Source organism: Epinephelus lanceolatus, chromosome 7 (assembly GCF_041903045.1).
Source record: "Epinephelus lanceolatus isolate andai-2023 chromosome 7, ASM4190304v1, whole genome shotgun sequence".
In the NCBI taxonomy this organism is placed as follows: Eukaryota; Metazoa; Chordata; class Actinopteri; order Perciformes; family Serranidae; genus Epinephelus; species Epinephelus lanceolatus.
In genome coordinates, this window is record NC_135740.1 from 8,845,070 (window position 1) to 8,861,826 (window position 16,757).

General features: G+C 39.9%; 1 protein-coding gene and 1 long non-coding RNA gene across 2 annotated transcripts; one reads left to right on the forward strand and one right to left on the reverse strand.

Moving 5' to 3' along the window:
• The first annotated feature begins 5,127 nt into the window (after window positions 1–5,127).
• Window positions 5,128–7,323, forward strand: LOC144463786 (uncharacterized). The gene is made up of 4 exons (XR_013491786.1): window positions 5,128–5,140; window positions 5,856–5,963; window positions 6,358–6,579; window positions 6,966–7,323. It is a non-coding gene; the product is annotated as an uncharacterized LOC144463786 (long non-coding RNA).
• A 2,961-nt stretch (window positions 7,324–10,284) lies between these two features.
• On the reverse strand, window positions 10,285–14,911 carry LOC144463785 (uncharacterized). Its single transcript, XM_078169181.1, has 6 exons — window positions 14,731–14,911; window positions 14,411–14,580; window positions 13,160–13,227; window positions 12,809–12,913; window positions 10,955–11,059; window positions 10,285–10,457 (listed from the first exon to the last, which is right to left on the reverse strand). Exons 1-6 carry the CDS (start codon window positions 14,848–14,850, stop codon window positions 10,441–10,443), a joined length of 585 nt encoding a protein of 194 aa, XP_078025307.1. The 5' UTR covers window positions 14,851–14,911; the 3' UTR covers window positions 10,285–10,440.
• Between the last annotated feature and the right edge of the window lie 1,846 nt (window positions 14,912–16,757).

A 16,757-nucleotide genomic window follows, 5' to 3' on the forward strand; every position in this document is an offset into this window, starting at 1 on the left:
TAGGGGCAGAATCTGACATCTCCTGTTATTAGTTGCTATCATGGACTGTAATGACTAGCAGCTTATCACTGATAGCATGTCAGACTATTTCTCTGTGTTTGCTACACTCTGTGTTTGTCATTTATAAAAAGATAAATCACTTTTCTATAATACATCAATGATATTTCGGTGGAATAAATTACTTATTGACTTACTCATACTTCAAAAATAACATGAGTAAGTGATTAACATAAGGGGGGGATCAAAATAAAATAAATAAATAAAATAAAAATCAACCAGCCACCCTCCTCCTCTGACAAGTAAAGAACAGTCCCTAAAGTGCGGTGAGGTTTGTGGAAATGTGAACTGCTCGTTTCTCCTCAGACACGTCACATACCTGAGTGCTGCCAGGGCTTGGCTGGTATTTCTGGGCAGTCATGACACCGACGAAGACTTCTTGGACCTGGAGCCGGGCTTCTTGGTCGCCAGCCAATAAGGCGTTATCATGCGCCGCCGTATTTGACAGGAATACGTATTTCTGTCTGTGTCTGTGACCCCCCCATTCAACCCACAACTGGCAGGATTCGCCTTTAGTTTCTGCTGCGGCTTGGCTGCTCCCTGGTTTATCCAACCAGCATTAGCTTCTGTTCCTCAGCTCCACCGGTCAAGCTGACGCTGATGTTTACATCCATTATCGTTATCAGTAATGCCTGCTACAGAGCATGCCGCCGGGCTGGCTCTCGCGTTGTTTTCGAGATGCAAACTGTTAAAGCCAGTCAACCGATTGCTAGTCTCGCGATACCCGAATCCATGACTCTACAGTCGATTCATCTAAGGATTCATGGCTGATTCGTATCGATTAAGGAGGCTGCTACCGACATAGCCGTACCTCTCTCTTGTCAAACTGGATATCCGGTCGTATTGGTTAATCGTTCCCAACCCTAATAATAATAATAATAATTTAAAAAAAACACAAAACCCTCCCCAGTGCTTAAGCAAATTATCTGACATGCCTCGTACATTTTGCACCATCCCCTACCCCAACAAGTAATGAACAGTCCCTAAAGTTTTTGGATGGATGGATGGATGGATGGATGGATTGTATAAAGTATAATTGCCTAGGCAGCCAGAGATGTTGGCAGCTAACTAGTGCGTTTCAGTTTTTCAATCATAGCCTACTTTACTGAAGCTTTATATTAACACCATGCTCTGATAGGGCACAACAAAGACTGTAAAAAATACAGTAACTATAAGATAATTTAGATTGCCAATGCCACCGCATGTCTGCCTGCCATACTGCCAGTCTGGAGACTGGAAATAATGTGTTCTTAAACCCAATATCATTGAAACTGACTGTTCTGTTCCTTTCTGTAGAGCAGACTGAGGCTGGTTGGTACATTTTTCCTCTATTTCTCTGGCATAATTTATGTTATAATAATCTAACAAGTAGCAAATGGAAGGTTACGGTATCAGCTATAAAAAATAAAAAAAAATTTAATGTACACAAATGTTTTCTAAAAATTAGGTGATTTGTGATTAAAGTCATGTTGTGCATGTTACGGGTTGATTGGCATGTTAAAATGCTATAGTTACAAAAAATGAAGCAACCAATAGAAACATTTTAATTCAGCAAGAACCAGAGAAGATGAACCTTTAATAGAACATCCATCCATTTTTAAAACTGAACATTTTTAAACATTCCATCAGTGTGAATACCATTTGCCATTGACCATTCAATTTTCCAAAAATTTCCAAAACTGTTTTAATATCTTAAAAATATAGTTACATTTAAACTCTTAGTTGGTTTACATGCACGCCAACCAACCCCAAAGTCAGTGTGTCGGCCAACCCCACTCACATTTGATCCAACTTTGTTATGATATTATGTTAGCCAGCTGCCATCACTCATCACAGACTTTTCAAATCTTTCTATTGACCACAAGTAATACTTTTCCAATATCTCTAACACAGTTTTATAATACATTTAGTGAACAGACTACTTTTTTACTTTCTTTACCTTAAAACTGAATTGTTACCTTGCCAAAAAAGTTAGTGACTTTCAGATGTTTTAACATAGTACAGTCAGGTCCATAATTATTTGGACAATGATACAGTTGTCATCATTTTGGCTCTGTACACCACCACAATGGGTTTTAAATGAAACAATGAATACCTGCTTAAAGTGCAGACTCTCAGCTTTCATTTAAGGCTTTTTTCAAAAATGTAGTATGAACCGTGTAGGAATGACAACCATTTCTTCACACAGTCCCCCGACTTTAAGGGCTCATAAGTATTTGGACAAACTAACATAATCATCAATTAAACAGTCAGTTTTAATACTTGGTTGCAAATCCTTTACAGTCAATGACTGCCTGAAGTGTTGGACACATAGGCATCATCAGATGCTGGGTTTCTTCCCTGGTGATGCTCTGCCAGCCCTTTACTGTAGCCGTCTGCACTTCCTGCTTGTGTTTTGGGTGTTTTGCCCTCAGTTTTGGCTTCAGCAAGAGAAACGCATGCTCAGTTGGATTCAGGTCAGATGATATGACTTGGCCATTGCAGAACATTCCACTTCTTTGCCTTAAAAATGTCTTTGGTTGCTTTTGCAGTATGCTTCAGGTCAATGTCCAACTGCACTGTGAAGCATCGTCCAATGAGTTTTGAAGCATTTGGTTGAATCTGAACAGATAATGTAGCCCCAAACACTTCAGAATTCATCCTGATGCTCTTCTCAGCAGTCACATCATCAATAAATACAAGAGAACCAGTTCCACTGGCAGCCATACATGGCCATGACATAACAGTACCTCCACCATGCTTCACTGATGAGGTGGTGTGCTTTGGATCATGAGCAGTTCCTTCCCTTCTTCCTTCTCTTGTCTTCCCATCATTCTGGTAGTTGATCTTTGTTTTATCTGTCCATAGTATGCTGTTCCACAACTGTACAGGCTTTTTAGATGGTTTTTGACAAACTCTAATCTGGCCTTCCATTTTTAAGGCTAACCAATGGTTTGCATCTTGTGATAAACCCTCTGTATTTACTCTAGTGAAGTCTTGTCTTGCTTACAAGAGCAGCAGGATGAAAGCTGAAGTGTTTGGGGCTACATTATCTGTTCAGATTCAACTAAATGCTTCAAAACTCATTGGACGATGCTTCACAGTGCAGATGGACATTGACCTGAAGCATATTGCAAAAGCAACCAAAGACATTTTTAAGGCAAAGAAGTGGAATGTTCTGCAATGGCCAAGTCATATCATCTGACCTGAATCCAATTGAGCATGTGTTTCTCTTGCTGAAGCCAAAACTGAGGGCAAAACACCCAAAACACAAGCAGGAAGTGCAGACGGCTGCAGTAAAGGGCTGGCAGAGCATCACCAGGGAAGAAACCCAGCATCTGATGATGCCTATGTGTCCAACACTTCAGGCAGTCATTGACTGTAAAGGATTTGCAACCAAGTATTAAAACTGACTGTTTAATTGATGATTATGTTAGTTTGTCCAAATACTTATGAGCCCTTAAAGTCGGGGGACTGTGTAAAGAAATGGTTGTCATTCCTACATGGTTCATACTACATTTTTGAAAAAAGCCTTAAATGAAAGCTGAGAGTCTGCACTTTAAGCAGGTATTCATTGTTTCATTTAAAACCCATTGTGGTGGTGTACAGAGCCAAAATGACAACAACTGTATCATTGTCCAAATAATTATGGACCTGACTGTATATGAGTGCATGTGAAGAAAATTAACATTTTTATGTTGCATTTTTGTTGCTGTGATCTTCAAAGGACCAGGAAGTAGCTGTGTGCCAACCAATGCCTTGTAGCCAACCAACTCCAAGTACCTGTCACTGCAATGTGCAGTTCAGGCAGTGCTTAACGTGGGCAGAATCAATCAATCAACCACACTGCCCCCCTTGGTCCATCCACCTCACTCCCACATATCAGACCAATTTGCTAAGAGGACAGCAGACAACAGCTTTGGAGACATTCTTTCATTTAGCAGCTGTAGCAACTTGACTTCAGCCAGAGCTAGTCTCTATATACAGACTTAAGTGAATGTAGAGACTGTAGGCAAACCCCGGAGATCTTGCCTCCGGAAGAAGAGTGGAAGAGCCCTGGTTTCCAGTTGTAGGCTGTTTGTAGTCCGCGTGATATTGACCAATCACGTTTGAGCCGGCTGCAGTCGTTGCCAGGTTAAATGGTCCATGCGGTGAACTAACGAGGCAGAACATAATTGGCGTCACTGCAAACTCTGAATCCATCGCAATGGTTCAGCATATTTACTTATATATAAACGGAAGCCGGAAACGGAAATTCACCTCCTCAAACCGGAATGCCAAAAAATCGGGGGTCTGCCCCCAGAGGCTGTATCGCCGTCTGCCGGAAGTCAGACGCCGAATACAGTCGATGGGTTCAGAGAATGAGCCAGAGCAAACCCCAACTTCCCGCCGGATCTGCAAAGTTGTGTTGCTGTCATTACACAGGTCAGACCCAGCTGCTGCTGCTGGCCAGCGGCCTGCTGTGACCCCAAGCACTAGGTCAGGGGAATAGTTAGCTAACTAGCAGCCAACACAGTCAGAATTGCTAATGTAGGGTGGCACTCAGCGTTTGACTCCACCCATGTGAAGAACAGCTCCGATTTGCACACTGCATCCCAGTCTCCCCTATATGCTAACAAAACTCCCTGGGAGGGTGGAATAGGCTGAATAAGACCACAACAGTGACATCTGCTGGTTACACGAGAGAATTGGTTTAATTGGTTGGCTCTGGAAAAACTAACACGTGAAAACCGGAATTTTAATGGAATTTAAATAGCCTACATTAATCAAACAAGTTATCAGTGCAGGGCTGCCACCTCTCATGCATTGGCCGTGAGACACACGCATTTGATTGGCTTCACACGCTCTCACGCCACACCCCCGATTTCTCACGCTGAAGTGTCCGTCTGAGCTGGCTGTCGGCGTCCGCTCAATATGGTACACAAAGGGTTAACAATCGTTGGTGTCTACCATACGTCCCGCCTCTAACCTCCTATTGCTCATCGATTGGCTCTACCGTTATTTTGGTAATGTGTGATTGGTCCTCCCCAGCGCCGCTCTTTCCACTAACTTTGTGGGTGCACGTCACCGTTAGCACTCCACACTGGAGCGCCGAGTGTGAACGGTGAGTCGGTTGGTTCAATAAATAAGCTAAACAAACACCTGTTGATGTTAGGCTAACTGAATGGCGTTCCTTGGCAGCTCTTTGCTAGATAATGAGATGCTAACGAGCTAATACTAGCTGAGCTAAGTTTGGCAACTATTAGATCAATAGGTATTATATGCCAGAGAACATGAAATTCCACCTCACATGTTCCATCAGCAATCATAGATGTCATGTAGTAATGACGCAGTTCAGATTAATGTTTGTAGTAAGATGACATGACATAAACAGTCTGAATAAATAAAGTGTAAACACTATAAATAATAGCTCCTTCAGTGACAGTCTTCAGCATCCATGGTGTGTGAAGGAGAGACTTAGGAGAATAGAGATCCACTGCTCCCAGTAAAAACACCCAGTAAGAACACTGAGTCATATTCATGTAATAGATATTGGGTGTAAGTGCAACATTTTGCACACAGTGGTATTATAATGGTTTTGGAGCATTTACATTTTTGTTGATTTACTTTATTTATGTTTAACATGATGAAGCTGACTAACTTGTGTTGACATTATGGCTGTTCTTTAGCCTATATACATTCAGATGTTGTTTAATGAATTACACAATTGTAAAACATACAGTATGTTTTCCTCAGGCTACAACAATCAAAATCTATGACTGTTGCACCTCAGATTGTCCCACTGTTCACATGTCTTGCATCAATATATTTTTTGTCAGATGACAAGTTGGAGAAAGACTGGAGGAGATGGAGGAGAGGCAGGAAGAGAGACAGAAGGAAATGGAAGAGAGACAGGGGGAGATAGAGGAGAGACAGGAGCCTCACAGGTGAGATTGAATCGTGAAGGATATATGTTGATAGTGAGATTAAGCATTGTGACTAGGGGTAAGTAAAAATATTGATTTATGCATAATATATGTTTTTACCCAATATCAATATCAATTCGGATCACTATTACCAACCCAACTGCAGACCGCAGGCTGGTACTGAAGTTAAGCCCCTTCAGAGTATGCTGTTATTGTTATTATTATAGTTTACCCTGGGAAGCACATATGGACAGATGTGGTGAAGTTATCAGTGTATATTCATGTAACTGATAACATTAGAGAACACATTAACCAAGGCATTCTTGTATTTAGTGTAGATATCTAAATATGCATTATAAAGCAGTGATCAGTTTCTGATGACGTGAAATTCCATTAAAAAATCATCAACGTACAGGTCGCTGCCATGGAGCACTTTTATGTCCCTACCAATGTGAAAATCAAACCTACGCCCCTGGAGCCAAAACAAAAAAAGTCCCTGTTTCAATGCGCAATACACCTCCCGACCGCTACATTGGATGTTGGTGGCACTGTGGCCCAATTGACACCGGGATTGCACTCAGAAGAAGAAGGAGAAGAAGAAGGAGGAGAAGAAGATCGATTTCCCCACTCTTTTCAGGTATGTATGTTAAGTGTTTGTGCTCTTAAACTTTAAGTAACGTTTGCATATTTGTTTTTTGTGTGTTGTGAGATCATTTAAAGGCATTTCGAGAGCTTTGTGCATATTATTTTGAGGTTTCAATGCAGCTGTAAAAGTATACTGTCGGTTGATGCCTAATTAATTTTGTCTGTTTTATCTATACAAAACCATTCCTCTATGCTGCTTTATAATTATATATTAATTACTGTATATATAGTAGTATATACAAATTAGAATAATTTGTTATGTATGTATAAAGCATCATATACAGTAGGTGCATACATTTTGTTTTAGACAAAATTATCAACCTTTACTCATCTTTCAAAGGAATGTGAGATTTTTTTCCCACTGTGTTCTTGGTTCAGTCTTCATAGGTGACAGGGTTAAGTCTGTTCATGAGGCTTGCCACCATTGCAAAGCTGGTCCTGGTGTTACCCCACTCCAATGCAGATGCAGAGAGAGAGACTAAAACCAGGAACAGCCTGGCTCTGGATGGAACCCTGTCATCAATAATGACAATAAAGATGGCTGGCCTGGAGTCCTGCTTAACGTGGGAGCCCTCCCCAGAAATCATCAAGGCCTCAAAAAAGGCCATAAGCAAGTACAACAAAGCACACAGATCTTAAGGACTTTGACAGTAGCCTCCCTGTTTTGGGAATTGTTTGTATAAATGGTTAAACTTTGTTTTTTTTATTATTTAAATTGGTATTAGCTGCATGTAGTTTGGGGATGTTCAAAAATGTCACAAAAACATAGCTTTTGGGGTTTTTCATTTTTATTTATATGTTTCTTGCATGATGTTGCATATCTGTTTACTATTTGATGACTTTATTTTTATACAGAATCCCAAAGTAAACATGCACAAATTTGAGCCATGCTGTGTCTTGTGTCTTACTGTTGGGTCAGTTGGTTCAATTGGTACACTCTGAGTTAGGCTAATACATTGAGAACTACTGATGTATGGAAAATGGTATATTTAAAAACAACAACAACAACAAAAAAAAAAAGTTTTTGCTGTATGGTAATGACGCTGAATGGGCCATACAAAAAATTGCAGTGTATGTGGCAAAATTTCGGTTGGCCACGCCAAATCTCACTCCAAGGTTTTTTGAAAAGTTGGCAGCTCTGCTGTCAGCGTTATTAAAAAATAATTCCACATTCATAAACTAAGTAAAGGTCAATAACAATATTTGCATAATTACAGTGGTAAAGAAGATACATGTTAGCTTGGCTTTAAAATGTAGTTTAACAAGACCAAAAGTCCTTTCCTCACATCTTCACAGATGTCCCCTTTTTAAAACCTGTTGTAGCTGCGAATGTACATCAAAGAGGTACATTTTCATTACACTTTAACATTATTAAACATTACACCTCCATGTGATATCCTGACTTTTTTGAACCTATGTGGGTCAGGCACCCAAAAACAAACCGTGGATCCTACACTTACCTAGCCTGATTAACACACTGAATCACTCATTTGTTCCACTTCATTATTTATTTGAATCATTTTTATTTGTCGCTATTATTTATTTAAAATAATAAAAACTTCCTTTAAAAAAGCCCAAATCAAGTCAAACCTGATGAATCACTAGGGTTATTTTCCCACCCTTAACAAAACTCCTAGAGACATTATCATAGATAAACTGACCTCATTATAGAACATTTTGGAGCTTTGTTTCTGGTGCGTTTACCCGTTGCTGTTGGTTTAGAATGTTTCACATCCACATCTACTTCTAGCATTTTTTATCCATGGCTTAACGACTGGAAAGTTCTATGTATTGCTAACCACACATGTATCTACATCTTTCTGTGCATTTTGATGACCGTGCATCTGAGAGACATATGTTACTGTTCTGCTTCTTTAGGCTTGTCATCATTCTGCTCAGGAAAAAGTAGAGTGGAGACTATTTAATAAACAATAAAACAGTCAGATGAATCCATTAATCCACATATAAACCAAAGCTTAGCATTTATTTGAGTTGCTATGTAATTCAGTATTCAGTACAATGAACAGTTGTAGACAAACCTGCTTGTTTAGATGAACTCTGGAGGCTGCAGGAGACCCAGACACTTGGCCTGTTCCCTGGCTTTCTCCTGCTCTGACATCTCTGAGTTTAATGGGGGAAAAAAAGATAAGATAAAAAGTTAAAGGGATATCATTTGAAATTCAGATTATTAGAGTGGTTAAGGAGCTAAATGATAGTTGTGGCCAAATTAAGCTTCATGAACCATTATCTTTATTTTCTGAGCCCACTAGATGGCGCTCTCTGTTTATCAAAGGGTTGAAAGCCCACAGCCTGTTTTAAAAAAAAAAAAGACAAAGACAAACCATCAAAAAAAAGAACAAGAGCGCCATTTAGTGGGGTCAACAAATACAACTAATTGTTCAGTTGGCTTTGAGGAGTTACTGCTCAGAAGAGCTGCAGAGTTTGGTGATAAATCTTTGTGGGTTTTTCAACCCTGTTTCACAATATGGTCATTTTTCCCTTTGTGGATTTAATACATTATTAAATATTATTATATTATATTATATTATTAATATTATTATTGCAGCTTCAAAAAAAGACTTAAGGGATAAACCATACCCATATCCTACAACACATTCAGTTACAGTCAGGTCCATAATTATTTGGACAATGATACAGTTGTCATCATTTTGGCTCTGTACACCACCACAATGGGTTTTAAATGAAACAATGAATACCTGCTTAAAGTGCAGACTCTCAGCTTTCATTTAAGGCTTTTTTCAAAAATGTAGTATGAACCGTGTAGGAATGACAACCATTTCTTCACACAGTCCCCCGACTTTAAAGGCTCATAAGTATTTGGACAAACTAACATAATCATCAATTTAACAGTCAGTTTTAATACTTGGTTGCAAATCCTTTACAGTCAATGACTGCCTGAAGTGTTGGACACATAGGCATCATCAGATGCTGGGTTTCTTCCCTGGTGATGCTCTGCCAGCCCTTTACTGCAGCCGTCTGCACTTCCTGCTTGTGTTTTGGGTGTTTTGCCCTCAGTTTTGGCTTCAGCAAGAGAAACGCATGCTCATTTGGATTCAGGTCAGATGATATGACTTGGCCATCACAGAACATTCCTTTTCTTTGTCTTAAAAATGTCTTTGGTCGCTTTTGCAGTATGCTTTAGGTCAATGTCCATCTGCACTGTGAAGCATCGTCCAATGAGTTTTGAAGCATTTGGTTGAATCTGAGCAGATAATGTAGCCCCAAACACTTCAGCTTTCATCCTGCTGCTCTTGTCAGCAGTCACATCATCAATAAATACAAGAGAACCAGTTCCACTGGCAGCCATACATGGCCATGACATAACAGTACCTCCACCATGCTTCACTGATGAGGTGGTGTGCTTTGGATCATGAGCAGTTCCTTCCCTTCTTCCTTCTCTTGTCTTCCCATCATTCTGGTAGTTGATCTTTGTTTTATCTGTCCATAGTATGCTGTTCCACAACTGTACAGGCTTTTTAGATGGTTTTTGACAAACTCTAATCTGGCCTTCCATTTTCAAGGCTAACCAATGGTTTACATCTTGTGATAAACCCTCTGTATTTACTCTAGTGAAGTCTTCTCTTGCTGACAAGAGAAGACTTCGCCTCCGCCTCTCACCCGGAGCACATGAGTACTTTTGTTTTTTGGACATAATCAGTGATATGAAGACACCATATTGGACACATTTGTCTTTATTGACTTACACTGCAGATGATTAATAAAACAATAAAATCAGTAGATTCATCAGTAAGGAAAGTAATTATTGCAGCTCTGATTTTAAAGCTTTGTTAGAGGATCTTCTCTGGTCATGAAGAGTCAGATTTCTTCATCTCTACTCAGGACACAGATCTGTGAAGACAGGAAGGTACACTTTGTATTTGGCAGGATCAATCGGATTGTAGATAAATCATGAGAAAATTCAGTCAAATGAGGTCCTTGTAGCAGCACATAAAATATTGACTAAAACTTAGCAAATGGAAATTAGAGCCAACATCAACATTACAGTAGATTTACAGAAGTGTGAGACCATACAGTAACTGTAAACAGTATCTTAAAAGGATATTCCAGCCATTAATTATTACACTTCCATGAAATAGACAAGCTTGTAAGAGAAAGGTAAAAAAACAAACAAAAAAAAAACAATGGCCAGCATAAAAGCAGAAGAGGCAGAGATATCCTGACATAATGGGTTAAAGTCCAAAGACACAGGATTCTACATTTTTCCATAGTGAATGTGTTCAGGCATTCTTCCAAAGTTATCCCCACTGCTAGTGTTATAGTCTATAGTTTAAACAGCCTAATGAGCCAAGTATCACAGGTCAAAGTGGAGGACTTGAGCTTCTCACCTTTGTTGTTGTCGTAGTGAAACTGTGCAGGCTGGGGAAACTGAAGGCATTCAGCTTGTTTCGAAAAGGTCTTCAAGTCAGAGTCAGGCAGAGTTGTATTCCTCGCTGCAGAGATCAGTAGCAGTAAAGAAGCATAATTAGTCATTGTCACTAACTTTCATAGAAGCTTTTATTGTAACTATAATAAGTCGTTAATGATGAGAACTAGCACCACCACTAGCCATCAGCTAGTCTCGCGCGAGTTGCCATGTAAACACAGCACTCCTGCGGGGCAGGCTAACTGACCACGGTGAGAAATGATGCTAAAAAAAGGGGACTAAATTACGTCTTTTCAAGTCAATTTTGCATGCTGTGGCTTCAGGACACTTGGATTACGACGGACGAGCCGTTCTGACATTTTTTAAATGCATTAGCAGAGTTTTATTACATTTTCAAAATGTGGGCTCCATGCTTCAAGTGTAGCTGTTATCCTCCGATACCCCGAACAAGTTTTCTGGATTCAAAAACTACACTGGACTTCTTGTCGGCATGAGGGTCAGTAAGTACTGTCTGTATTTTCATTCTAAAGTGGCCATTTCCTTTAATGTGGCCAAGGACACATCAGCAAACACACTGCTGAAAGACTGTGGCCACATGTGGCCCAGACCACCTAGGAATCTGGTCTAATGTTCAGACCTCAACACGCATTAAGGACACATTGTATGCATTGACACCTATACTTTTACTTTAATAAAATGTGTAAGTGGGGCTATTAATGTTATCAGTTACAGCTGATTTTTTTTCTAATATGACAAGTCAAAACCTCATCTGGAAAAAGGACTGACTGGACAAGACACTTTTTGTATGCTGGCAGGGGCAAATGTCAGCAAGTGGCAGCCAACTTTTAAAGTTTACAACCAATAATGCACCTGAGTGTGTTCTTTGGTGACCTGCAGCCCCTTCACACCTATATTGTTTGTTTTGAAATTAATGACTTTTCAGTTTGATTTGAAACCAAACTACAGGTGTGAAATCTCCCCCAGACCAAACAGCCAAACCTTGGTCTGATGAAAAGTTGTGGTCTGAATTATAGTTCAGTTTGCTCCTAGTGCAAAAACATTTGTTTGTAAGGTTTTGGCTATTAGACCAATTACAGGAAGTTCTGGCCAGCTCTCATCTGATTAGCGTAGCTCCTTTCAGGACTAGCTTAATGCGTGTTTGGGAGAGAGAGAGAGAGAGAGAGAGAGAGAGGCAGATTGATGGTGGAGCAGACAGAATTGGTGAGTAAAGAAGAAATGAGCAGTAATAGTAAATAAACAGTGTAGGTTTTAGTTTGTCTATGTATAAATGCTGCAGCTCCTCAAGACCCAAGTGAAGTTCTTGTGTCCAGTTTCCCAACTGCTGGTTAAAATGAAGGGGGTTAGCCCTGAAGTGAGTGTCAACTTTGGCCTTGGAGGCAAAACAACTCCTGCATCTGAGAATGGTCTAGAGGCTGATGGAGAACAGTTGACACTCAGAACCAGAAATACAAAAACCGACACAACAAAACAAAATGAGCTGCAGTAGCAACACATGGAGAGTGGAGACCAAATGTTTAACTGACATGTGGTTCAACAACTTTATAAAGTACAGAAGAACAATTCAATTCAATCAACTTTAAGTAGCTATGGGGAGACGCAGCTCACGTAGGTGTCTAGGTGATGGCGAGAGGACATAGATATGTCATGAACAGTTGTTTACTGCGCTTGCACAATGTGATGTGAAACCTAAACTAACCGTATTTAATGTATACAGTGTAACAAACAAATAAAGCATTATTTCGGACTTTAGTTCAAACTCTTAGGTGTAAAAAGGCCCTTACTTCCCCATACCTACCAAGTAAGTAGATCATTTGGTAGGTGTTCTCTTTGTTGTAGTTGTACATGAGCAGACAGTCAGGGCAGGTCTGCAGGAACCTGTGGTTGGAACGGGCAGGTGCAACTGGACAGCACAACACAAACATGCACGATGAGAACAATATTCTTAACACACTAAATTATGTGGAGATGAAAAAGTTCAAACGCTGTGTTATGACAAACCATATTACTCAGCCTATAGCAGATTGAAATTAGACAACATTTGCTCATATAAGAAGTACCTCTCACTGTTGATCATCTTAGGTTTTACATGTAATTAGTGTGATTAGTGGTGCAAATCTGCCACTGTGTCCTCAATTAAAGTACTTACTGTAGAACTCTAAGGCTTCGCCATCGACCAAGGTCACATTCATAGCTGTTCTCATGCATCGGTCTGTCCTAAAGTAAGATCAAATAAGAGGAAACTTTAGTGAGCCTTGTAGGGAAACTTAGGCTGTTTCAGGGATGAGGGGAAACAAACATTTCTGCAGCTTTCCATTCTGAACAGTCATTCTGACTGATAAATTCTGTAATACTGTGACACCGTGAAATTGTGATATTTTCTGAGACAGTTAACCTACTGTGAAAATCTCATACCATTGTAACCCTAGCTGCAAGATAACACGTCAAGGGATTACCAAGGTATTACAGTTCATTCCAGGATATTTTCATCCACTGTTTTCCTACAAAAAGTAATGCACCAAAATTCATAAATATCCCTCGTAATGATGAGCCAGTAATTTGTGCATAACCCACGTAACCTGTAAGGCTGCAATCATGTGACCAATAAGCTGACGTGGGTAACGAAAGAAGCGTTACCAAGCAGTTCAGTTAGCAAGCAGGTTGGGGCAGTTGATGGGTCACAAAACACAGGACTTTCCCCAGGAGACCAGTGATCGGAACTGAATGAACTTTGAGTCATTCTGAGGTACATCATTAGCGTGTTTCTTTTCCTACACCTAACCACAGTAACTTTTCTTGCCTAAACCTATCCTCCGTAACTTCACACCAATTCTGCAAATTTACATTAAGGATGTGACATCATATCCTACAAATCAGCGCTTCACGAATGATATGAACTGTTGTGTGTGCATTTAGCATACAGACCCTTGTATGACAATATTTTGTTCATCCTGTGGGGAACATGATTGTCCCAAATAATAGTTGGTGAAACATTTCCCTCTCAACCAACAATGTCCACCTGCTGGTGGCACTTGAGGAAAAGTCAGGCAATCATCAAAATCCGTAGGATTCCGCCTCCGAGAACCATGGATGTTTGTCCAAAGTTTCATGGCAATCCATCCAATAATTATTATTTCATAATGGTTATTTCAATGTTGGACTGACCGACCTAAACTGCTATCTGTTTTCAGCTTGGATCCAATCATCTGCTCCAACATCAGAGCCATCCCTTCTAATTATACATTGACCATATCTAGAAATCCAAAAAAAAAAAATAATATTCTCAAGTGCTCTTGCTTTTTTTCTACTTAAAGTGTGTCCAGATGTGCCTCCTGTGCCTCCCTCAAAGTGCCAGGCTAAAGAAAATAACTAATAACAGAACCTAAAAGGGGTTACTTACAGTGATGTTTGATGCGGCTGGGGCACCAGTCGGTTGGCCTGATCTAAAAGCAGAGTCTTGTTGTCTGCTGTTGTACTCAGTTTTATCCACACACTTTCCATACTCTTCAAGATGGAGTCAAAAAGTTCATTATTGGAAAACCCCTCAATAATAATCCACCTGCCCAAGATCTGTTCAGAGCAAAGAAAGGTTCAGTTCACACTGGGTTTCATAGCAATGTTATTCATATGTTTTAAAACTCAGAAATATGTCTAAATCGACCTTACATTTTGGTGAATTTACTGCGAGACAGTTGAGGTTAAATGGTAGTTGATCTGTACCTGATGAAGCTCGTTTGGTGTCAGATGCTGGATCAGCTGACTGCAGTCGTCTGTCATCAGTGCTGCTGTGCTGAAGGACAGCAATGAGACGAGGACACAGGCCGAGTGTAGCACAATCATTGTGAACAGCAGCAGGATAACACTTCCCTTCAGACCTGAAGCAGATTGAGATTGGGGCTGGGGCCCGCGTTGAGATTTATAGGCAGGCTGTGTACAGCGCTACCTTTGGATCAGAGTGACAGTTGGAGTTTGCACTGGGAAGTGAGGAAACTGGGAATTCCAATACTGGATTTAATAATTGTGGAAATTTGAGATGTGCAGTTTTGTTGATGACACATAAGCAAACACATACTTCACTCATTGGCCTGTCCCCCTCTGTGCACATACGCTGTTTTAACAGCACCGCCCTGTGTTGCTGTCAGTGAACACAATGTTAGCCTGTCAGGACCTGCATTGTAAAAAGTGTACCAGTGCAAAGTCTGCAGACAAGTAACCTATTACTGTAAATAAAACTCACAGTGAGGGTCAGTTAATGATGACTCAGGAGTTGCATCAACCAAAGAGTCAATTATGACACGTGGCAACTGTTTATATATTCGACCAGTTACCAGATGTCAGCAGGTTAATCTTATGAGTGCTTGTACAAAGAGTGCTGTGTCTTTTGCCATGTTTGCTATGTGCTTTATGACTTGGCAAAACAGGCATAGACTTAGTTGTTGTTTTATATATAAAATTTATATTAAAACCCAATTGGTTGTGCAAGTCTTAGTGTAAAGTCACCTCAGTCTTTTCCCCACTGCTCAGGTAGCTTAATCACAATATTGCCATGTCGAAAGTTGGACAATGCCCTGGTTAAATACTTATGCCTACTCCACCACAGTACTGTTAGACACATTATTTTAAAGACCTTTGTCAAGATTTCCGGTTTGATTTCTGGTCAGGAGCGTTGTGCTGATAGGCCCTTTTTTTCTTCTTCTTGCTCCTAAAAATGCCAGGCCCTGACCCATTACTGTGCAGCTTCTATAATCATTTCATTTCATTTTTAAGTTTTAATGTTAAGTAAACATTCAGCAGTTTTACTTTCAAATCCTTTATTTTGAAATCTGAAACTACTGTGACCTGCAATCTGCTAGACGTATAACAGTGAGAAGAGGATAGTTATACAAGATCTGGCTATTAATATGCCATGTACATGTACTCTTAGATTCTTTCTGAGAAAGATGCCATACTGACAAAAGGAAAGTCATTATGGGCTGAGCTGTAGATTTTCTTTTTTGTTGGTTAGGGGAGTAAATTACAACTCCAAATCTATGTGGGTATGCTAAATTACTCTCTGTAAGTTTCCAGCAAGTAGGTTAACAAAGTCAGGATTAAGCCAATCTGATAGTGGTCTCACAGAACAAGTGACTGTACCAACTAATAGAGTAAACTATAGAGCTGCTGGTTGCAGCTAAAAACCATAACAAAAACTCATTAGACAAATTATGCATGAAAGGATTCAGCAACTACTATATCCCACCATTATTTCTTTCATTCATCTTGGCTGAGCCATGGCTACCTTTCAGTATTCATCCCACAAACTTTTTTCACATACCACATCAAATTAAAAAAAAAAAACCCATGACGTTCTGAATGTTTATGGAATATCTTTGTTCAACATTAACAATACCAATTAACACTAACTGCCCACAACCAACGTGTATACATTCATGACAACATTCATATTCATGAAAATTGTGCAGTCTCTTCTTTCTAGGTAAATCTTTTTCTTACTTTCGTTAGTCGAAGGTCTGATCTGAGAACAAAAGATTATGATTGGTGTTTGATGAAGAAGGAGCCAGTCAGGACATTACTGACTGTCCTCATTCTCTTACAGTTTGATGGAAGCAAAAGAGGAGTGAGTGAGGTACACATCAGTTGTTTGACGGGAAGAGATGGCACAGTGTGGTCTGAGAAATACTGAGGTGAAAGCCATCAGGTCTGTTAACTCAAAGCTTTGTGCTGGGAATCAAATCTGAAACTGAGCA

Excerpts from the sequence above, each read along its gene's own strand:
- LOC144463785 (XM_078169181.1), bottom strand. The coding sequence starts at position 14,850 with ATGATTGTGCTACACTCGGCCTGTGTCCTCGTCTCATTGCTGTCCTTC. Across the intron at positions 13,228-14,410 it reads CAGCCGCATCAAACATCACT|GACAGACCGATGCATGAGAA; the intron begins GTAAGTAACCCC and ends ATCTTACTTTAG. Across the intron at positions 12,914-13,159 it reads CGAAGCCTTAGAGTTCTACA|TTGCACCTGCCCGTTCCAAC; the intron begins GTAAGTACTTTA and ends TGTGCTGTCCAG.